Source organism: Salvelinus sp. IW2-2015, linkage group LG19, assembly GCF_002910315.2.
Source record: "Salvelinus sp. IW2-2015 linkage group LG19, ASM291031v2, whole genome shotgun sequence".
Lineage (NCBI taxonomy): Eukaryota > Metazoa > Chordata > Actinopteri > Salmoniformes > Salmonidae > Salvelinus > Salvelinus sp. IW2-2015.
In genome coordinates this window covers 21,820,474-21,844,184 of record NC_036859.1, presented here as the reverse complement: position 1 = coordinate 21,844,184, position 23,711 = coordinate 21,820,474, and the positions used below count along the sequence as shown (strand labels likewise).

General features: G+C 43.5%; 1 protein-coding gene across 3 annotated transcripts in view; it reads right to left on the bottom strand.

Annotated features, from left to right (window-relative positions):
* Positions 1-444: 444 nt before the first annotated feature.
* LOC111979169 (sodium- and chloride-dependent glycine transporter 1) overlaps positions 445-23,711 on the bottom strand; it is a 97,511-nt gene continuing 74,244 nt past the window's right edge. For all 3 annotated transcript variants that reach the window (XM_024009515.2, XM_024009514.2, XM_024009516.3), the window contains 12 exons: positions 14,807-14,963; positions 13,436-13,567; positions 12,716-13,001; positions 11,242-11,374; positions 10,928-11,062; positions 10,557-10,660; positions 7,200-7,437; positions 6,353-6,487; positions 5,866-5,965; positions 5,635-5,735; positions 5,193-5,363; positions 445-4,892 (listed from right to left, as the gene is read on the bottom strand). In XM_024009515.2, coding sequence (XP_023865283.1) covers positions 4,674-4,892; positions 5,193-5,363; positions 5,635-5,735; positions 5,866-5,965; positions 6,353-6,487; positions 7,200-7,437; positions 10,557-10,660; positions 10,928-11,062; positions 11,242-11,374; positions 12,716-13,001; positions 13,436-13,567; positions 14,807-14,963 — 1,911 coding nt within the window. In that variant the 3' untranslated portion in view covers positions 445-4,673. The remainder of the gene's footprint in view (positions 4,893-5,192; positions 5,364-5,634; positions 5,736-5,865; positions 5,966-6,352; positions 6,488-7,199; positions 7,438-10,556; positions 10,661-10,927; positions 11,063-11,241; positions 11,375-12,715; positions 13,002-13,435; positions 13,568-14,806; positions 14,964-23,711) is intronic.

Below are 23,711 nucleotides of genomic sequence, written 5' to 3'. Positions count from 1 at the left end.
GTCTCTGATASTGTCATGTATTTTCTACCGGCAGTCTGGTCCTAAAAGGAGACAAGTCTCTCATCAGAGCTCAATAATACTCATACTTGTAAAAGGGATGTCGTAATCTCTTTAATATAAAGTAATACAGTAACCCTAATCTTCCACAATGAGCCAAGACACAGGGATGTTATATTGTCCTTTTCTAGAGACTGATAGAAGACCTGAAAGTGAACACATGACACAATATGGTTGGATGCTTTCGAAATGAGTCAAATTTGATCTACCTAATTTAACCATTTATTGAATGTATTTTGAAGTAAATAAATGCGACTGTATTTGGATAAATAAATGTTCATATGCCTGTAATACATGGTTTATTAACAATCTACTTTCTCCCATCGAACAAAAGCCATAGCCTGTTCAGAAAGACAAAACACAAATGGGACATGAACCACACTTGAGTGATCTTTAAAATAGATTTTATTTACCATTTGTAATGGAACATTTTACGATATACAGCTGACATGACTAAGACAATTCAATGGATTTTGGCCCTAAGGTTCAAGAGACATGGTTAGATATATATGATAAAGTACCAGTACTGTGTTCATTTCATTTGTGCTTTATTCTCCACTATGATAGAATTGGCATAACATTGTGTCTTCTCTGCTGACATGTTGACACAGCAGCTTGTGCAGACCACTGTAAAGGCCTTATTTCAAAATGGAAGTTTGTATGGTTAAATATGTTATAAACACAAATGACTTGATTTAAAGTGCTGAAAAAAACGTGTAAAAACATGTTTATGAGTTAGAAATTCAAGAGATCTCCTCTGTGATCGYAGAAAACCACAGAGATGATAAATCACAGTTTTAGTACAGTAGAGGCCGACTATCAGTTTTCAGAATTGGCTAACGTATTCATTTCTTACATCCCATATATAGATGACTTACTACAGCGATTTATAAATGAGATGAAAAACAATGTCCAAAAAATATGAATATTTATCTTATGTGTCCTTGAGTATACATTTTTCACTACCTGCTTATATTAATTTAGAAGGAAAGATCTCGCCAAATGCCAAGTTAATGAAATAATAATCCCAGTGCAAAAAGGGAAGAATAAGATAAGATTCTTACTCTGGATATGAGACATTTGGTTGAACCCATTCCTTATTGTTCAATTAGTTTATATTCTAAAACACTTCCTCAATACATTGATATTTTGATCTAATGTCATATTTATTGCTGTTACAATGTTACCGATTTTGGTGTTTGATTTCTGTAATCTTTTTTTGCCGCATATGCACATGTAAAATACTCCATCAAATTGAAAAGGCCAGTCTCTTTACACAAAGGAATTTACAGCACAGTCGCTATATTGTAACCGGATGTCGCTGCAGTATAGTACCACGGTGTTGGCTTAATACTATTGGCATTATTACTATGTAAAATGGATTAATACTGTTATTATATACTTTCCCCAACCGTCATGTACCTCCAACAGAACATACTGTAAAATGCAAATTTCAAGTTTCAACCCAAGCTTTTGTTTGGCAATACTTTTGATATCAGCTGGCTTTTAGAACACGATAAAGGTAGTGTCACTGAACATGGATGATTCAATTGTGACAATAAAATATATATATTTTTTAGTAAAAAAACAAAWGATCTCTTAAAAGGTAGATTGTGTTTTGTTACATGACAAAATTGATAGTTACTGATTGATTAGAATTACATGACATCAATACTGACACTATCCTGATCTAAGAACAGTACTCAGTAGTAAGGTATCGACTACACACAAATACATATTACACTTAACATCGGCTACTTTTACTACAAGAAAAAATCCTGTCTACCCCCAAATAAAAACAAATAAACACACAAACACCAGTTTTTACATGACTGTACAAGTATCTGATAGAGGAAAAGAGTTCGGTGGACAGCAGAGACCAAACGGTTGCAATAGCATGGTGGTTATCCTTAACTTACTAGCTACTGTAGCTAATAAATAAGAGGACTACAAGTCAACAGTTTAACAGTAACAGGAGGAAGAAGAAATAAAAGACCTAGAGGACTCCCTGGAAGTATCCAGAGGCAACCTGACCTGAGCCGGCATGTCTAGAATAATCATACACCATTTCATTCTGTTATCAAATCCTGTCATCAGGGCCATTATATACTAACCCACTTTAGCTCAACCATTTACACCTGCTGTAAACTCCTTATTACCAAAATGATATGTATCCATAGTGTATAGAACACATCAGTTAAAACCATCATCATTATTAATATCCTGTGCTATTCCAGGACCACTCCTACTCTGCTTTAGAACAGGTTGATTCGTGTGGCCGTACTGTGCTTCTGTCAGCATCATAGGAGAACACACTAGTCTGTTGTCATCTGAAGTAAAGCTTGAGTCTGTTGGGCAGCATCTAACCTACTGGTGTGCTTTTTGTGTTAGTTCAAATAACCAATGAGTTTGGGTACGTCCCAAATGGCACCCTATTCCCTTTATAGTGCACTACTTTTGACCAGAGCTCTAGTGCCCTACATAGGCAATAAGAGGCCAATTGGAACCAAATAACCAAAGACTTTCACCACTAAGTAACTACCTACTCCCCTGAGTGTCTGGATAGCTAACTGTCATGACACTTTTAACACAGAGAAACTGAAGTAAAATGGAAGGAGAACAACTCAGTCATATATTCGACAGCAGAAACTGGATTTATGCAGTCAGACAAAGATGTTGAATATTATATACAGTGACGTACTGGTTAAAGAAGAAATAAMAAATCTGAAGTTTCACTAAGATGCGATGCTCTAGCACTTAAGCAGCTGCATTGCCAGACTACCTCTCTCCATCAGTGCAGGCCAGGCAAGGACCCAGTGGATTCACAATGTTACCACAAACAGGTCTTTGCCTCACTACAACACAGATGCAACGTAACAGAGCGGAGACGAATGCATTGAATTGGATAGAGAGATGGGACTTCTTGACAATTGCCAATTCCAGCAATCTGTGTGAGCACAACCCCACAGCATCCTGCCACAAAGTGACTGAAATACAACTCCCTCCCACGCCAACCCCTAAAATAAATCAATTACCAATAAAAATCAAGTCATGGATGAGGAATGGTAAACATTACTGTTATTTCTTAAGATACTGTAGCTTCTTTACAAAATAAACATGTCTTCCTTATAATTATTTACTATGTTACTTTACAATAATGAAAGATAAAATAAGATAATTCTATTGACAGAACGATACAACTACATATAAACTACATAATTCAGTAACTGATGTTTTTTTTTTATCTTGTGGAGACAAACTCCATCTCCAGGCCAACCAATGGCTTCTCTCCTTCCTGTTTCCACATCCAATCACACCACTACTTGGCTCAGAGCTTTAAAACGCCTGTAAATACACATATTTTCCTCTGCAAAGACACCTGCTGATGCAAGTCTCTCAGTTTTGAAAAAGTTAACAAAGACACATACTCCAGCTATGCCACCGAGATATTAAAGTTCATGCATGTTTAACATGTTTTTGGTAACATGCCTTGTTGGAACAAATCCTACTTGTGAGTAACAGAGGCTAGGACGCAACACCACTGTGTCCTCCCTCCTTGTTATGCTACAGATGTAGGACCTTCATTTGATCACTCTGTTGTGGCATGATTATTTTCCTGGTGTTAAAAATGGGTCAAATTAAGATCCTACATCTGTAGCTGCTTCTGTCGTCAATGAAACGTTCCCTTCACAAGTGAGATGCCACATCTTGAGATGCATTTCCCACGGAAATACCTGGAAGACTAAAAGAGAGATGGCACTTCATTGTACTSAGTTGCATCCATCCACCCATTTGTTTTTGTGTGTGAACATGTTATGGTTGTCTTTTTCTTAGCTCCCTCTYTWATGTAAAGCCTACCATAATCAAATAAAATGTACTCAGGTATTGAACTTGTTCAGTAAGTAGTAAATCATTTTGGGACCCTGAGAATGGGCATCGGGAAATCATGGGCGTCAGTCAGGGTAGGTGTTCAGAAAGCTGGAGACCAACACTGTGTGTGTTTGGGGACTTGGTGCTGTAATGTATGTTAGTTGTTTACAACATTGGAAGTAGAATGGCTTTACTGTGTTGTTCAAATAAAATATTTAGGAGTAGCTAAATACCCATTGGCTTACTCCAATATGAGTTGTTCTGGGTAACCCTAAAGCAGCATACGTAACAGTCTGAGTAGTGGAGACTATCATGTATTAGAGGGTACTGAGAGCCAAAAGCTATACCGTAGATAAAACAACAGAAGGGAAGGATCAGTCCCTAGAGTGGTGCCATGTGTCTACACCTACCCAGAGAACATTTGGTCTCCAGCTTTAAAACCGCCAGAACTGTCGCTAGAAAAGTTGCCAATTCCGAGTGGATTTCTTTACAGTGTGTATTTCTACTTCAACTCCTGCATAATATGAAGAAGAGAACAAATAACGTGTTTACAAGAAACTGCATTGTGAAATTATGTTGAAACAAGAAATAAAATTCTTTTGGATGATGACCAATTTCTCTAGAGGTTAGAAATAATAAGCCCTTACAATATGTAAAGGTCTCCAGCGAGCGGGTTTTCTCCACAGTGCGGTGGGAAAGGGTGAGGGGTGGTTGGGAGGGGGCTGGAGTTGGCCCAGGGGGGGCCTCTATGCGCTGGGGGTAGTGTTGTGTGCTGTGGAGCCRTTGCTGCCCTGGATGGTGAGGCTGATCTCATCCCTCTTCTCATCCTCCTTCTCCTTCAGCTCTTCTTTCAGGGGACGCACCTCCACTTCTCCCTCTGAGCCTGGGGCGGCGTAGTGGCCTATCCGGTGCTCACTCAGGGCCGGGCCCCACTTTATGTCCGCCTTGCATGAATTCTTCAACCGCTGTAAGGGGCAAAGGTTCAGAGGTCAATGTGATGGGAGGGACACAGGTTTATTATTTATTGCTAATTAAAGGCAGGTAAAGTAGGTGAGAAAGTTCTGGAATAACATAACACCAAATCGGGTTCTCTTTTACTATCCTTCATTTCTTTCAGTTCAAAGACCTTCGGCAACATGTGCCAAATATATTTATTTTTTAATTCAACAGAAAAAACTAAAACACTTCCACTACTAGTGCGAACAACATCTGCTTCCAATACTAAAGACAGACAAAGCTCTAAACAGAGATCCTGTGGATTCTACCTCCAAAAATGTTGTTCCCTCAGACTTAGAGATCTTGTAGAGAGCATAGACGGGTATACATGTGACGGAGGACATGGCCATAAGGAAGCCGATGGCTAGGGACCAGCCGGGGTACACGTAGTCATTGTAGGTGATGGGCTTGTACTGGATCACTGTGAAGATCAGGATGAACTGCAAACGCAAAGAGAGGAGAGGGGTCACCAGGKTCAAGTCATTCATTTGAGCAGAATATACCCTATTTCAACCCTCATACAGTACATATCTTCATCGATCACTTGTGTGTGTCTTAGGTCATTCTGGTATTCTGGCAGGTGTTTTGCATGACAGGTTTTGTTGAGCAATACAGATTAGCGAGGATTAGACAAGTGGAATGGAATGCAGAGCAGGTCAAGCCTCTAAAACATGTCAACAAGGAGGCACTGGGTGGTAGCTACTATCTTACAGATATGATGATGGGCGACACGAATCTCCAGCAGACCCGGAAGAAGATGGGAGGGGGGAAACCCAGCATCATCTCAACATCCTTGAAGTATTTCTTGTGTCCTGAACACAAACAGTACAGCATGTTGTCAGTCATTCCATTCCAGTCAGTTTGATTAGCTTTCACCAATAGCGTTGGCAGATCATTGTGGACGATAGGCATTTATAATCGAGGAAAGACAGTTGGACTCACCATAGACGTACATGATGCAGATGCACATGATGCAGGAGATGATAACCAGAGAGAAACTAGCAGCGTAGTTATCCATGAGCAGTAGCCAGTAGATCCCAGCCTAAATACAYGAGAGCACATGTAGTTTAACTTTAGTCCGTCCCCTCGCCCCGACCCGGGCGCGAACCAGGGATCCTCTGCACACATCAACAACAGTCACCCACGAAGCATCGTTACCCATCGCTCCACAAAAGCCGCGGCCCTTGCAGAGCAAGGGGAACCACTACTTCAAGGTCTCAAAGCGAGTGACGTCACCGATTGAAACGCTATTAGCGTGCACCACCGCTAACTAGCTAGCCATTTCACATCGGTTACACACAGATAGAGAACACAACATCAGTATACATCCTGAATATTTGTGCCTGGATAATTAAGTGTGTGTTTATGTGTGTGTACACATGCATGTGTATGTTTGTGTGTGTGTGTGTAAACATCTCCAGTCCATTACCTGTGTGGTGAGCGGCACCCCCAGCAGGAAGCCCACTATAGCCACTCCTCCTGTGACCACCGTCTTGTTCCTAATGATCCAGTCAGTACCGATCTCATCCACGATGGCCGTCACCAGGGTCTCCAGCAGGCAGAACTGCACACCGGGATACACACTGACAGGTCAACACTCAGCAGTGACTTTTATATCTACTTCTCTCAAAAAGCCACTTTCTCCAACATAAAAAAAAATCTAGTTGAGCCCCAATGACTGTCTGCCCCACAGCCATTGTTATTGTTTTGTTGATGAAGCRGAGGTGAGGAGAGTTGCACATCAATGTAAAAAAACWAACATATTCTGCTATACAAGTGTAGACTTTACCGTGAAATGCTTACTTAAAAGCCCTTAACCAACAGTGCAGTTCAAGAAGAGTTAAGAAAATATTTACYAAGTAGACTAAAATAAAAAGTAACACAATAAGAATAACAATAACGRGGCTATATACAGGAGGCACCAATACAGAGTCAGTGTGTGGGGGTACAGGCTAGTTGAGGTMRTKTGTACATGTAGGKGGGGGTGAAGTGACTATGCATAGATAATAAACAGTGAGTAGCAGCAGTGTACAAAAGGGAGGGGGGTCAATGTAAATGATCYGGTGGCGATTTTATGAATTGTTCAGCAGTCTTATGGCTTGGGGGTAGAAGCTGTTGAGGAGCCTTTTGATCCTAGACATGCATGCAATGATGTCAGAGAGAATAAACAGTGTTACCCTATTCCCTACATAGTGCACTACTTTTGACCAGAGCCAAACGGTAATAGGGTGCCATTTGGGACAAARCCAGGATATCATGGTGGTTGACAGACTCACCTGCGTCCCAAGGCCCAGCAGGATGAGCATGAAGAAGAAGAGCAGGGACCAGAGGGGGGAGATGGGCAGTAGAGTGAGGGCCTCTGGGTAGGCCACGAAGGCCAGGCCGGGGCCGTGGTCGGCCACCTCAGACACATCCACGTTCAGGTGGTGGGCCATGAAGCCCAGGATGGAGAAGATGACGAAGCCTGCATACACGCTGGTCGCACAGTTGGTGATGCTGATGATGATGCTGTCCCTGTATGGGTAACCAATCAAAGAACAAAAACAGGAAGAGAAGGTTATTAGTATATTACATTAACCAGCATTAAGTTGTATCGGTCCACTAAGATGCAATCGGTGCATTTCACCCTCATACATATTTCCAGTTCAAATTCATACTAAACAGTCTACATCTTAATTGCATAATAACAAATAGTGATAAATACTGAAGAGAGAGAAAGAGATGTGTGAAATATGTTTCCTGCCAGGTGGTGGGTTTGTTCGTTACAGTACTTACTACTCTATCATTGATTTGCAGACAATTTTAAAGTATGGGTCGCGACCCACTTCCTGTTAATGGTGGGTCGCGACGTGTCAGAGTAAATGTATAATTATTTCATKAATTACTGGAATTGATTTGGTCAAGTGCACCTGAGCTCTCTGTTCAGTGGGCTCTCTGCTTAGCAGCGGTCTCTGCTCAGTTTGGCAGCTGCGCGATTGGGAGAGGGAGATGCCGGTGTGCTTCGCGATGTACCAGATATTTCTTCTGCAATTTTCTTGAAGACCACTCCGCGACCCACACACTGCAGCGCTGTCGTTCAGCAGCAGATGCGCTGTTAGTATGGGATCAATATCATGCCAAATGTATTCACAAATGTAAATCACCAATCCACAAATTTAAATCAAAGTGATTTACATTTGTGGATTGGTTATTTACATTTGTGGAAAGTGATTTACATTTGTGGATTGGTGATTTACATTTGTGAATACATTTGGCATGATATTGATCCCATATGTTAGCCACTGACTTGTCAATCCCACTCGCCATCCCTCACCGCTGTCATCAAATGGACTGACCGAGCTCAATAGTCATGGAACGCAAAAACAGCGATGAGTTTCTCTTTCATACAAACTTTGAGAAATAACTTGGAGCGCCCACAATGTGTTTTGTACAGGGAAGTGTTTAGTAATAAGTCTCTCAAAACAAAGAAATTAATAAAACAACACGTCCTGACCAAACATCCACAGCATGACGGTAAACCCAGGGAGTTATTTCAGAACAGGGCAGAATGCTTCAGGAAACTGCTTTGACAGTGGAAAAGTAAGTAAGCTAGCAAGGCATTGTTGTAATTTTATAAGCAGAAATAAGAAAGTAACGTTACTATCTCTCATAGTAGTAGATGTGAGTTTCTCTTTCAAATAATCCCCTGGCCTTGTACACAGCTAATAGCTAACGTTAGCCAAAGCAAGCAAGCTAGCTACTGATAGTGCAATCCTAAATAACAGTACAGATGATGAAAAATGATCAGACCTAATGTACATCTTACTGTAGAAATTATTGTTGAAAACAAGTCCAGGTTGGAACTGTTGCTGTTAAAATACAAGTAATATGTTTTATTCTGAACTGGAATAAACTGATTGAAGCAATATGCTTTTTGAGACAAACACACTCACACAGTTCTGGATTCCTTATCTACAGCAGGAAGCTGTCTCCTGCCTGACTGAGAAAGCAGTAGATGTTCTGGTCCAGTTTGGCACCACATACCTATGTCAGTCAGGGTTCTCAACTCTGGATTACTTAAAAACAAGTACAGAAACAGTCTCAATGCTGAGCATGACCTTAGTGTTGCACTGTCAAAAACTGAGCCCAGAATAGACATGCTTGTTGAAAACTTCCGCCAGCTACACACCTCTCATTAGKACTGTGTGTGTGTTCTGTTATTCATCTGTGTGATGTGATCAATCAGTTTATTCCAGTTCAGAATGAAAATGATTTATTGTATTTTAACAGCAACAGTTCCAACCTAGACAGATATGTAAGTGTTTTTAATGGRAAAAATAAACATGAATAGCTATTTATATGGGTAATTCATTCAATTGTTATTTGGTTCTGTCTGTATTACATTTGTTTTAGGCATAAGGGCAATGAAATGTACTGATATTTATGTATAGTTGCATATTTGCCTAAGCTTGGGTCCCAGGAAAACACAGTMTTTTTAATTTGGGTCCCAGGCTGAAAGAGTTTAATTAAGAACCCCTGATTTATAGTATACTGTCCATCACTTCTGCCCTTCAACCACATGGTGGTGTTATAGAGCAGAGAAAACCTCTTCCAGTTTCCAAGAGAGTTTTGAGTTAGACTACCGTAAACTACAAAGTTAACAATGCAACCACAGGCTTGACAGCAGTCAAAAAATGACCTAATTTTGTCTCCTTCACTCTCTCAGTGTGATGCCTCTGTCCTCCACCTACAGTACAGTGGCATGCAGTACACACCATCACACCATACTCCATCAATTCTTGCAATTTGTAGCTGCCCTCCTCTATTCTGCACCATTTCTGTTAATCTCTGCTGACACTGTAGCGTGATCGCACCCAGAGAGGCAACAAAGACCCTTCCTGATTCACTCCAACTGAGCACGAAGAACTGCAATAGTGTAACTGCTTACACAACTCCAGGGATTTGTCTGCCATTGTAATCCTTGGGCAGGCCGCCGAAGCATTTTTTCGGTTGCCTAAATCCAAACAGTTTTTWAAAATACATTTTCAGGATGAAAAACGCTTGAAATGTAAACTTAAATGACTAAAACAGATATAAAGTTTGTATAAAATATAATGGACCTATATATTTATAAATAATATAATCTTTGAGAACTAACMATAACCAAAATAAAAGCTAGACAGTCAGAGAGAATAGAACATTCCAAAAACAATGAATTTAGCAGTATTCATTCTGCTATCATGTGTGAGCAAAAGAACACAGCATTAGCCATGGCAAAATGGATAAAATTCCAGGAAATTAGCTTTAAAACTCAGCTCCATGGAGAAATGTGTAGAATTGCAGGAATTTGGCTTAAAAATGCAAAAATKTCTCTACAACACCAAGACGGGGCCTCTAAAATGTTCTAATTTMTTTTTATTGCCACGCCTTCTGCCACGCCCCCTGCCAAGCACACCACCTAAGCCCTTTTTGACACAGAAAAAGACCTGAACTCTGACAGGACATGCGTCCCAAATGGTACCTTAGTCCYTTTATAGTGCACTACTTCTGACCAGGACCCAATAGGATGCCATTTGGGATGCGCCCAGGGTTTATTTGGTAGTAAAGTGGAGAGTTTAGGGGGGAACAGGGAGGGGAAAGGAAGAGTTGAGTACCTGTAGCAGTTGTTGTGGAACTTGTTGTAGGAGGCCATAGTGATGAGCCCTCCCCATGCACAGCCCAGAGAGTAGAAGATCTGAGAGGCAGCGTCTCCCCACACCTGGACAGACGGACAAACACGTGTCAGTACAACCACTGAAGAACAACCTTATTTAATATCTGAGGCATATTACATCTGATCAAGCAGTCTCTTTCAACAGCTGTGTTATGAGAAAGCCAATAACCCTACGCTATGAAGAGCTACAGAGCTATTATACCAGTAATAAACAGTAACTGTTTACAACTCATATAAAGTAGTACTTAACTACAGTAATGGCAAAGAATTCCAGGACTTATAACTATGTTATTTCTATATGATTAACCACACCTTAGCGTCAAGGATCTTATGCCACTGTGGGGTTAGGTAGTACTTGATGCCGGTGACAGCTCCCTCCAGGGTGATGCCTCTGATGAACAGGATGGTCAGCACCACGTAGGGGAACGTCGCTGTGAAGTACACCACCTGGGGACCATCGAGAGGAGAAGAATGAGTGAGAAGATCCCCTAATGTGTGTCAATTATACACTATGACCAGGAGTTCTTCCTGACTATAGACTAAGTTATTTGACCAGGAAAAACTACTGGCCCAAACAATGACATTTGGAGGTGAGAGAGAGAGAGCAAGAGAGAGAGACACCTCACCTTGCCTGAAGACTTGACTCCTCTGATGAGACAGAGGAAGACCACCACCCAGGACACGGCCAGACATCCCAGAATAGGGAGACGGACTTCCCCGAAATTCCCGATGTCGTCTGAGATCTTCAGCACATAGTGTCTGTGGGGAAGAGAAAAAATGTATCACAGTGTCTATTCACAACAGCAAYGTCTGGATAGAGAAACGTGGCATAAATAGTTAGTGCCGCAGGGACAAATAATGTCTATACGTTAATTCCAGAACGATAGAGAAGAAGCATTGTTCGGATGTACCCTGGCATCACAATGAGCGAAGCCCATATTTCAATGCAGCAGCAGCTCGACCTAAAACCACTTGGTGCCAAGACAATGGATTATCTTTACTGACAGCTGACAGGAACAACAACTCCTTTCATGATATACTGACAGACAGCACCACCCGGGGCGGAAAGTTAAGCACAAAACATTTAGAAAGTCATTAACCAACCACACTGTTTCCTTTGAATGGGCCCTATTCTCACTGCTAGGGGCATAAAATAGCTACACTACTCCCCATGTAGTAAGAATCCAGATAATATTTTCTAGGACAATATACTAAACATCTAATGGTGTGTACTTCAGACACAGTGAACTATGAGTAATGTTTGTTGAAGGCTGGATGATTAATCGTAGGCCCGGATTAGCAAGGCAAACATGCCTGCCTGCTTGTTTTTTTTCTGACTGGTCTCGTTTAAATCAACTGAAGTATCTAGCATCTCAAACATTCCTTTACAGAGATACACAAACCCTCTTTTGTTAACCCATAGTCAAACATACTTTGTGTCAAAACACGCTGGGTGCTGCTTTACTGAACATACAGGTATCTAGGAGTAATAGTGTGTATTAACCCTTGCAGCATCCACTCCCGTCTCTTTAATCTAGTACACCTCAGTCAGAGTCAGCCATGCCCACACCTTCCCACTCAGGTACTGTAGGGTTGAAAAATGACGGTAACTGCTAAAATTCCCAGGTTTTATAGAAATCCCAGTTGGAAATTCCTGGAATAAGAAAGGAATAAGCAGGAAATCTGGAATTCTCCATCCAGGACTTCTGGAAAACATGGGAATTTTTCAACTCCACACTCAGGCCTTACTTCCAGCACTCAACAGATCTAGAATAGGGCCGGGACGATACCGATACTCATTAGTATCGTGGCAAGAAAACAAAACACGAATTAACCTTTCAAGGAAAACAGCCCTAATATTGGAAACAAACATCATTATGTTGTCATCCAGAGTCACATTTATTTACTTTCCAAGCTAAAGCACACAGTATTTTACATACAGCAGGTTTTTAAAGTACCAAATAGTTTGGTCTGCTTCGTGTTTTCATTTTTGCCATGGAAAGAATATTGCGATACAAGTATCGTCACAGCCCTAATCTAGAACAAGATCTTTTGGGATTCAAATAAAGATGAATAACTGACTCCGGTCCGGATTCTTACTTCCAGTACTCCTCGCTGGGGCTGGTCCTCTTGGTCTTATTGACCACCTCCACGGCGACCTCAGCGGCCTTGGTGACCAGGCTGTGGGTGACATTGGCCAGGGTGTTGTTGATGCCCGTGGGCGTCACCACGCCGTTGCAGGTGGGCGTGTTCCAGGGGTTGTTGCAGTAGGTCCACGGCAGCAGGTTGGTCATGGAGGAGAAGAAATAGTAGAAGGCGATGCAGATCACCACGTTGTAGTAGATACCGATGTAGGTGGACACCACCATCATCCCGTAGCCCACACCTGATGCGGGAGAGGGATTGAAACAACATTAGAATGATACCAGGAGCTGAAGAGGTGAATGGATTTCTCTGACTGAAGTCATGTTTWWAAAAAAAAWGACTTTAAGCATTCCAAGCAGACAATAGATGTTGCCATTTATTTTTCACCTTTCAGTTTCCTAAGCATGAGATACAGTCAGTGATTAGTTGGATGCCACTGACCAATAGCAATGACGTAATGCCAATCACCAACGGCAGCAGTGGTTGTTGGCTTGCCTTTGAACATGACTGACCAACGGCAGCAGTGGTTGTTGGCTTGCCTTTGAACATGACTGACCAACGGCAGCAGTGGTTGTTGGCTTGCCTTTGAACATGACTGACCAACGGCAGCAGTGGTTGTTGGCTTGCCTTTGAACATGACTGACCAACGGCAGCAGTGGTTGTTAACTGGCTCACCTTTGAACATGGGGCTGATCCTCCAGACCCCCAGGCATCCCTGGCTGGCGAACTGTCCGAAGGAGAGCTCCAGGAAGAACAGAGGGATCCCACAGAACACAAGCATTATGAAGTAGGGGAACATGAAGGCTCCTGTAAAACAACAATAACATGTGGGTCAGGTCAACAGTTAGTCAAGCCAAAATATTTGTATGAAATTGACTAGAATTCAGCTTTGTGTTATTTGAATCTTTACATTTTTACTTATTGTAAGTATGCATATGTTTATTATTGCTCACAACCAATGGCTTACCTAATGGTCATTCAAATGAAAAATAAATCAATATACAGAAAAATTGGTATTCCATGCTGTGACTATATCCTATTTCTGCTACTTAATGCTCTGTGAGTGAGTGGATTGATTTGAAGGTCATGTTTGTGTCTAGAATATAATAATTTTTCATAAATATAAAAGTTGTCACCCCCAGACATTGACAATATCATATTTTTGCTATGCAATGCTCAGTGAATGAGCAGTCAAATGTTAAGGTCATGTTTGTGTCTAGAATAGAAAAAGTGCCTAGCTCATATAGAAAAGTTGGCATCCCATGACAATATCCTATTTCTGCAATGTAATGCAGTGAGGGGTCAGATTGGAAGGAGAGATGTTTATGTCTATGCCAGCCAGAAGAGGTGAATGAGGTGAGGGAGCATCAAACAGAGGGTGATGCTAAGCCAGGCAGCAATCCTCTGTCTGCTTGACTGGTTTAACGGGGGGCCACTGGGGCCAATGGGTCTGGGGAATAACCTGTCCTCTGGGACTGTAGTCTGAAATCATATGTTAAAGGAAAGACTGGAGATTGAGGAGCAGGATGTCTGCGACACAAATAGCTCCCTATTCCCTATAGTGCACAACTTTCGACCAGAGCATTCTTTTTAACTATGAGCCTTGGTCAAAAGTAGTGCACAATATTGGGAATGGGGTGCCTTTTGGGACGTAGCCCAGGGCTTAGCAAGCTGATAGTCTACTGTGGTGTTATTACTGCAGAGCCTTGAGCTACACCAGTCCCCTTGGCTCTATACTCAGCTATGTGATTGTGTGACCTAATGCACAGGCTACTGCATCTGTGTGCCCTTCTATGGCGATCCCTGAACACAAAATGTATAGAAGACTAAAGACAACTGTAGGAGTGAAAACATTTGAATTGAGGGGGAATGAAGCCAAGAATGACTTGGATCCATTTGACACAATGTGAGGAACGTAAACTTAAACTTGACAACCTGCTACTTTGACTGCTTTTCAAAACACGGCAAAGTGTATTGTGGATAAACTAGAATGTATTGCTGTCATTACTACTATATAATCAGTGTGTTGTGAGTGTGAAGACGTACCTCCTCCATTTCTGTAGCAGAGGTAGGGGAACCTCCATACGTTTCCCAGGCCTACGGCATAGCCCACGCTGGTGAGGATAAACTCTATCTGGTTCCCCCAGTTCCCTCTCCTGGAGTTCTTATCTGTCTTCACGGGTTCCCCTGGAACAGCTCCATTCTAGAACACAAAGAGAGAAGAACGTTAGAGATGTTTGAACGTTAAGGGAGACCTGTATTTAGTCTACCTCCAGGCTGGAGTGGGTAGGCGATTCACTTAATGAGACACAACTCAAGGAATAAGCCTACTCGGTCAACTACCTACATTTAGCTGAATGGACAGTTCCGAGATGCACTTTGCACCAATATTGAACACAAACCAGTGTGAAATAGGCTACTATACTAGTGACTAGTCACTATGCTGCAGTGTAGATGCCCAACACCAACAAAAAGTCTTGGTGGCATGTCCAGTAGTGAGGCTAACACTGCGGATGGCAAAATGCACAAATGATTTAATTCTAGAGTACTTCTTCCCTTTTGTCCAGTTACAGGCCTAGTTCTACATTGCATGTTAGAACTCTGTAGTCGAGGTGGGTGCATTGGTGCAAACTTGATTTAAACTGAAATAACCGTTTGTTGTGTGTCCAAAATCAACATTTGGTCTTGTCGTCCTGATTTGCAGTTTCTTCCCTCCATCTGTTGGTGTCAGATGGTCCTCGTTCTGACCTGACCTCCTCACTAACCCCAAAAGTTCACTACTGAGACTGCTATGTTCATCTGACTAACGAACTCACACAGCCAGAGCAACACATGTTCCCTCCCACCACAGAACCATTAATAACTATTCAACATGTCATAGTTTTAATACAACTCATTCAGGTAAATGTTATACTAACTTAATCATAAATATGACAAAGGTTTGGATTGCTGTGGGTTTTTGGTTTTGGTGTCTCCTGGAGTGCACTGTTGGATATTATGTGCAGTCAGAGGGATATGAAAAGCTAAGTACACACACACACGCACGAGGAACAAAAACACACACACACGGTCTAACGGCACCATCTGAGCCTACTTGCTGAGACAAACAAAACAACAGAAAAATCCCATATTTTCGTGATTGCCCCCTAGTGATGTTTGGAGTCTGGTTGCACCCAAATGTTACATTTAAAACAAAGTTAACCTTTTTCACAAGAATCCCTAACTCCTCTGTGTTGAACTGTAAACGAAAGGGGGGATAAATAATACAATATCACCAAACAAAACTCTTGCATATCAATAACATTATTACAGCCAAAATGTCCTTAATTTTCCTCTGGCTGGCCATTGAGTGTGTGAGGCGTGTGCACCTGTGCGGGTGCGTGGGAAAGTGTGTGTGGAGGCTGCTCTCCTCTGTGTGATGCCTGTGTGCGTGTGGTGTGTGTGTGTGCGTGTAAGTGTGTTTTAACTGCTGAGCGTCTGGAAGAGGAGCACACCTGCTCAGTGCGAGGCGAGGGCAGGGCAGCTGTACAGCTGAGAGGGCCCAGGGTGGAATGAGAGTCCAGCCAACCCACACAACACAACATGGCAGACAGACTGGGTTGCTACATGTTGCCTGCTGACCGGCTGGCCTCCCACCTCCAGCTCTCCCACCTGTGAGAAGCCAAGTCTGTCAACACATGATGCAACTCATGAACTCAGCAAAAAAAGAAACATCCTCTCACTGTCAACTGCGTTTATTTTCAGCAAACTTAACATGTGTCAATATTTGTATGAACATAACAAGATTCAACAACTGAGACATAAACTGAACAAGTTCCACAGACATGTGACTAATAGAAATGGAATAATGTGTCCCTGAACAAAGGGGGGCCAAAATCAAAAGTAACAGTCAGTATCTGGTGTGGCCACCAGCTGCATTAAGTACTGCAGTGCATCTCCTCCCTCATGGCTGCACCAGATTTTGCTCCAGTTTCTGCTGTGAGATGTTAATCCTTTTGCTTCCACTACTTTGTTTTCCATTCCGAAGGCATATTACAAGTTCGCAAGACATTTCTGGGGGTGAATGGCCCTAGCCCCACAAACCTCTTATTCCATATCGTAGGTCCCTAGACGTGCCTCAAAATGGGATACCCCATTAGTCACGCGCACCTCCGTGCAGCCTCCACTCCATACTTCACCACCTCACTCTAAACCCATTCCACCACTTCACCTCTAACCCATACTCCACCACCTCCTCCACCCCCCTATCCACCACCTCACTCTAAACCATACTTCCCATCCCGTGCACTCACCTCTTAACCCCATGACTCACGCAGACCCTCAACCTCTAAGCGCCACGCCATACTCACCACAACTAACCCTTCGTAACCCATTATACTCACGCTACCGTCTACCTCTGGCTACGGAAAATGAGCACAGACGAGCAGTATGGCTGGTGTCATTGTCAATGCTGGAGGGTCATGTCAGGATGAGCCTGCAGGAAGGATACCACATGAGGGAGGAGAATGTCTTTCCCTGTAACGCTCGGCAGCCCATGACGGACCCTCCACTCCAATCGTCCGTCCAAGTACCTAGGCCTTCGGGTCGTACGCTCATTTCACCTCTACCTCGCGATATACTCACTCGCCTACCTACTTGCTTCCGACATCCCTTAACCCCATACTCCCAGCCATCTCACCTCTAACCCCGATACTCACCGATTCTCTTTCTCTGACTCCTCTCCTATCTTCGCGTTATTCCTGGCACTCTCTCTTCTTCTCCCTGCTGGTACCCTCCTGACCCTCGCTCCTTGAACTCCTCCCCATTTCCTGGTGAGACAAACATTACGCCGACTCGTCAGTGAAGAGTGCACTTTTTTGCCGGTCCTGTCTGTCCAGCGCACGGTCGGGCTTTTGTGCCCCATCAGGTGACCTACGTACTGCCTTGCCCGGCTCGCTATGTCTGGTGACTGAACTACTTAAACCTAGGCTACAAGCCCTCAGTCCAGCCCTCTCTCAGCCTATTGCGCGACACGCTCTGATCACCTGACTGGAGGATTGTGCGTTTCCTGGTGTAACCTCGGCGCATGTTGTTGTTTCGCCTATCCTGTACTGTCCCGCAGGTGTGATTTCTTCAGATGTACTCGATCCTTGTGGCAGGTGGTTTGTCTACCGTGGCTGCCACTCCGAGGACGTATCAGTCTTCGCCCTGTCTGTCCTTCTTCCTGGTAGCGTGTCTTACGGCGTCTACACTGCAATTGGTATTCCTGGCCACATCCCTGCAGTCCTCCCAGCCCTCCTTGCAGCATGCTAAGGACGTTCACTTGCCCGCCCTCGTCCCCTATATCTCTCTCCTTCTTCCCCGCTCGCGCACTCCCTCCTTTTTTCTCCCTTCTTCTTCTGCTCCTGTATTCTATCTCGTGCAGATTGAGTCAGTGGACCCTGGGCATCTTTCTTTTGGTTGTTTTTCAGAGTCAGTAGAAAGGCCTCTTTAGTGTCCTAATTTTTCATAACTGTGACCTTAATTTGCCTACCGTTCTCTAAGCTGTTAGTGTCTTAAACAACGTCTCCACAGGTGCATGTTCATTATGTTTATGGTTCATAGAACATGCATGGGAAACAGTATTTTAAACCCTTACAATGAAGATCTGTGAAGTTATTTGGATTTTTACGAATTATCTTTGAAAGACAGGGTCCTGAAAAAGGGACATTTCTTTTTTGCTGAGATTAGTTCACTCATAGTTACACTACTCAGCACATAAAACATACAACTTTTGACTTAAAATGCTCTACATAGGCTTATCCAAGCATTGATGCATTGACTTGATTCCATACATGGCGGATTTTTTTAACTATAGAGTAACGTTATTTCTAGGATTTGCACCATTCCAACTCCTGTCCACTTCACTATCTGTTCCGATTCTCTCTCCAGGCTGTCTCTCTGACCTGGCTATTAGGCTGTGCCCCAAATGTCACCTTATTCTATACACCCTACCCGTGGTCAAAAGCAGAGCACTAAATAGGCAATGGGGTGACAGACCGCCCGATTCAGATCCACACACTGAGCCCCATCTCTTCCCATCCCATCCCATCCCATCCACACCGCACGCCCAGCTGGCCCATCTCTGCCCTTTACGTAAGCTGCACACATTCTCTTCTCTCTCTCGCTCTCTCTCTTCTTCTCTCTGAGGGGCCCTTCCAAATCAGTGGCCCCGGCCCCAGCCTAACTCCCAATGTCCTGCCTGGCCTGCCTCCTTCCAGCGCACTGCACACAGGTGCACCCCATGAGAGAGAGAGGGAAAGAATAGGGAGGGCGGGGGGTGGAGAGAGAGAGAGAAGAGAGAGAGGAGTAGAGAGAGGAGAGAGACGTCGATGAGACTGAGCAAGCAGAGAGAGAGAGAGAGAGAGAGAGAGAGCAAGAGAGAGAGATAAGAGCGAGACGTCTAGCGAGAGCTCATCTCGCGCACTGCCGTCTTTCTGCGGGTCATTTCCGCCACGGGTACCACGACTGCTACTCTCATTAGACAGACAGACTTGAATCGTGCAAGGAATGGAGAAAGGGTGAGTGTGCTCAAAGTCTATGTAAAGACGATTCACATTCAGTGCTAAGATTTGGGCAAATACAGTGCATTTGGAAAGTATTCAGACCCCTTGACTTTTTCCACATTTTCTTATGTTATAGCCTTATTCTAAAATTGATTAAATTGTCCCCCCCATCAATCTACGCACACTACCCCATAATGACAAAGTTTAGAATTGTTTGCTCATTTATAAAAAATAAAAATATCACATTTACATAAGTATTTAGGTTATAACAGCCTCGAGTCTTCTTGGGTATGACGCTACAAGCTTGGCACACCAGTATTTGGGGAGTTTCTCCCATTCTTCTCTGCAGATCCTCTCAAGCTCTGTCAGGTTGGATGGAGAGAGTCACTCCACAGCTATTTTCAGGTCTCTCCAAAGATGTTCGATCGGGTTCAGTCCGGGCTCTGGCTGGGCCACTCAAGGACATTCAGAGACTTGTCCCGAAACCCACTCCTACATTGTCTTGGCTGTTATGCTTAGGGTCATTGTCCTGTTAAAAGGGGAACCTTCGCCTAGTCTGAGGTCCTGAGCACTCTGGAGCAGGTTTTCATCAAGGATCTCTCTGTACTTTGCTCCATTCACCTTTCCCTTGATCCTGACTAGTCTCCCAGTCCTTACCGCTGAAAAACATCCCTACAGCATGATGCTGCCACCACCATGCTTCACTGAAGGGATGGTGCCAGGTTTCCACCAGACGTGACGCTTGGCATTCAGGCCAAAGAGTTCAATCTTAGTTTCATCAGACTAGAGAATCTTGTTTCTCATGGCCTGAGACTCCTTCAGGTGCCTTTTGGCAAACTCCAAGCAGGCTGTTGTGTGCCTTTTACTAAGGAGGGGCTTCCATCTTGCCACTCCACCATAAAGGCCTGATTGGTGGAGTCTTGCTGAGATGGTTGTCCTTCTGGAAGGTTCTCATATCTCCACAGAAGAACTCTGGAGCTCTGCCAGAGTGACCATCGGGTTCTTGGTCACCTCCCTGACCAAGGCCCTTATCTCCTGATTGCTCAGTTTGGCCAGAAATAATATTTCTGTTATTTATTTTTAATACATTTGCAAAAAATTCTAAAAACCTTTCTTCGCTTTGTCATTATGGGGTATTGTGTGTAGATTGATGAGGAAAAACATGTATTTAATACATTTTTGAATAGGGCTGTAACGTAACAAAATGTGGAAAAGGGGAAGGGGTCTGAATACTTTCCAAATGCAGTGTATACACTCAGGTGATAGTTCTGAAATGAGTACTGGGCTAGCTCTCAAATGAGTCGGTCTGATTATGGGTCAGTTGGTGCTAACATGGCTTTTTGGCTTGTCATGCTAATACACGCTAATAACTTAAACATGACTAAAACACGCACCGACCAATGCACTCTACCATTCCAGCTAATTTGATGGACAGTGGCACACACTTTACAAAGCATGGCCAATGACAGCTGTGACCCTGTCATGGTGATAGACATGCTCCATCTTCACTTGAGTGTAAGCCCAACCTAGGGCCTGACCAGAGTCCCAGAGAAGCAGCTTGCTACTACAGTACACACAGTATAGTAGATGAGACCTGATTTGCATGCCATACTGCCAACAGGAAAAGCCAGAATTGTGTCTGTTATTGTAAAGCTCCAGCCTACTAGGCCGGCTGGCGGCCCAGAGCTCCCTGGCATTTACTGACAACCCCTGCCTGCATCCTCACTAGGCATGCAACCATCACAAGTCATTATGTAGCCCACTGCGCCTCGATGAGCACCACTATTCCCCAAAATTGGACTGTTTACTTGCCTGGGAGTGAGACATAACACATTTGACCTAAACTTTGTTTGTTGTGCAAAGAACTATTTGAAGGACTGGCCCGAATGACTGAGTGATAGGCTGTGAACTACAGTTTAAGGATTCAACAAATTTTCATTTAATACAAAAAGGGGAAGAGGAGACTGAGAACGAAAACAAAACATAGCGTTTTACATCACTATGTATGAGAGATTTTATAGCACTGCACAATTCCATGTTGCACTGTAGATGGGGGGAGATTGTGCATGTTCACTTATCATAGCTGAGTACACACATGCCGCGCACACACACACACACACACACACACACACACACACACACACACACACACACACACACACACACACACACACACACACACACACACACACACACACACACACACACACACACACACCAGAAGACCTTAACACACTTCTGCACATGTACCCCAGCACCTGATTCACACAGCTAGTTACCTCCTGTTCCACCACTATTATTGGGGACTGTAGACTCCTGACCATAACTGAATGAACAATACTGACAAACCAACAAATCTGCCTGTATGTACAGTGCATTCTGAAGATATTCAGACCCCTTGACTTTTTCCAAATTTTCTTACGTTACAGCCTTATTCTAAAATGGATATAACAAAAAAAAATCTGTATTTTTTGCTAATTTCTTTAAAAATAAATAAAACGGAAGTACCACATTTACATAAGTATTCAGACTCTTTACTCAGTGCTTTGTTGAAACACCTTTGGTATCGATTACAGCCTTGAGTCTTCTTTGGTAAGACGCTACAAGCTTGGCACACCTGTATTTGGGGAGTTTCTTACATTCTTCTCTACAGATCATTTCAAGCTCTGTCAGGTTGGATAGGGAGCGTTGCTACACAGCTATTTTCAGGTCTCTCCAGAGATGTTCGATCGGGTTCAAGTCCGGGCACGGGCTGGGCCACTCAAAGAGATTCAGAGACTTGTCCCGAAGCCACTCCTGCACTGTCTTGGCTGTGTGCTTAGGGTCGTTGTCCTGTTGGAAGGTGAATCTTCCCCCCAGTCTGAGGTCCTGAGCGCTCTGGAGCAGGTTTTCATCAAGGATCTCTCTGTACTTTGCTCCGTTCATCTTTCCTTCGATCCTGACTAGTCTCCCAGTCCCTGCCACTGAAAAACACCCCCACACCATGATGGTGCCACCACCATGCTTCACCATAGGGATAGCGCCAGGTTTCCTCCAGACGTGACACTTGGCATTGAGGCCAAAGAGTTCAATCTTGGTTTCATCAGAACAGAGAATCTTGTTTCTCATGGTTTGAGAGTCCTTTATAGTGGTGTAACGGATCGTAGTTGATCCATACTACGATCCGTACGGATCCCCCCCCACGGTTCGGCACGCATGTGAACCACGGATCAATTGCAGAGTTTAACCATCATAGTGTGAAATACAGTTTTACTGCCGCTGTTACTTTTTAAAGTAATAATTCCCTAAATCCCGATGCAGAGAAAAGATAAAGGCAAGACAGATGTGTGCTGTGTTTTACTCTGAAGCCTGAAGGTTGGTTTGATAATTTTTTTAAGCAGTTGTGTGTACTGTTCACGTGAACGGGGCATGTTGAATCCCAACGAATCAATCCTGGATGCTCGCGTTGCAAAAAGCAAAGAAGAAAAAAGAGCAGTGACAACCATGGCTAGCGGAGGAGCTGAAGAACTGGAAAAGCCTCCCACTTCATTTAAGTCTCATGTATGGGAGCATTTTGGCTTCCCTGTCAAATATGATGACAGAAGAAGGGTGGTGGACAACACCATTACGGTGTGAAGGCATTGTGCCACAAGAAAGCCGTATGATCATGGAAATACATCGAGCATGGCCACACATTTAAAGCGTCATCACCCTGGTGTGTCAGTGACGGGAGCCAACTCAGCCAAGAGACAACAACTTCTCACCGCTGCATTTAAGCAGCCCTTTGCTGCAGAATTAAACCGGGCTGAAGCCATCACCAAATCTATTGGGATGTTTATCGCTGCAGACATGAGGCCATACTCTGTTGTGAAAAACAAAGGGTTTAAACATATGGTGCAAGTGCTTGAGCCACGCTACGAAATCCCCTGGCACACCCACTTCAGTATGAAGATCGTGCCAAATCTTTATGAACAGGAAAATTTCAAAATTGTCGACAAATTATCCAAGGCATCCTCTGTTGCCCTCACCACATACGGGTGGACCTCCAGGGCAACGGAAAGCTACGTGACTATGACTGCTCACTTCACCACAGAGGAGTGGGRGATGCGAAGTCCGGTGCTAGCAGATAGCTTGCTTTGCACATGTGATCAATTTAGCATCCCAAAGGGGAATCTCAGTGAAGCAGATGGACCGCCTCCTTGGGAGGATCAGGAAGGTGGTTTCCTTTTTCCACTAAAGCACAACAGCCACTCATGTGCTTAAGACCAAGCAAGAAATGTTACAGCTACAGACCCACAAGCTCATACACCATGTCACAACAAGATGGAACTCCACTTATGACATGTTGGAGAGCTATCTTGAGCAGCAGGCAGCTGTATACTCTGCACTGACAGACAAGACCCTGGGAATTAATAAAGACATCGTCACCTTGTGTGATGATGACGTGA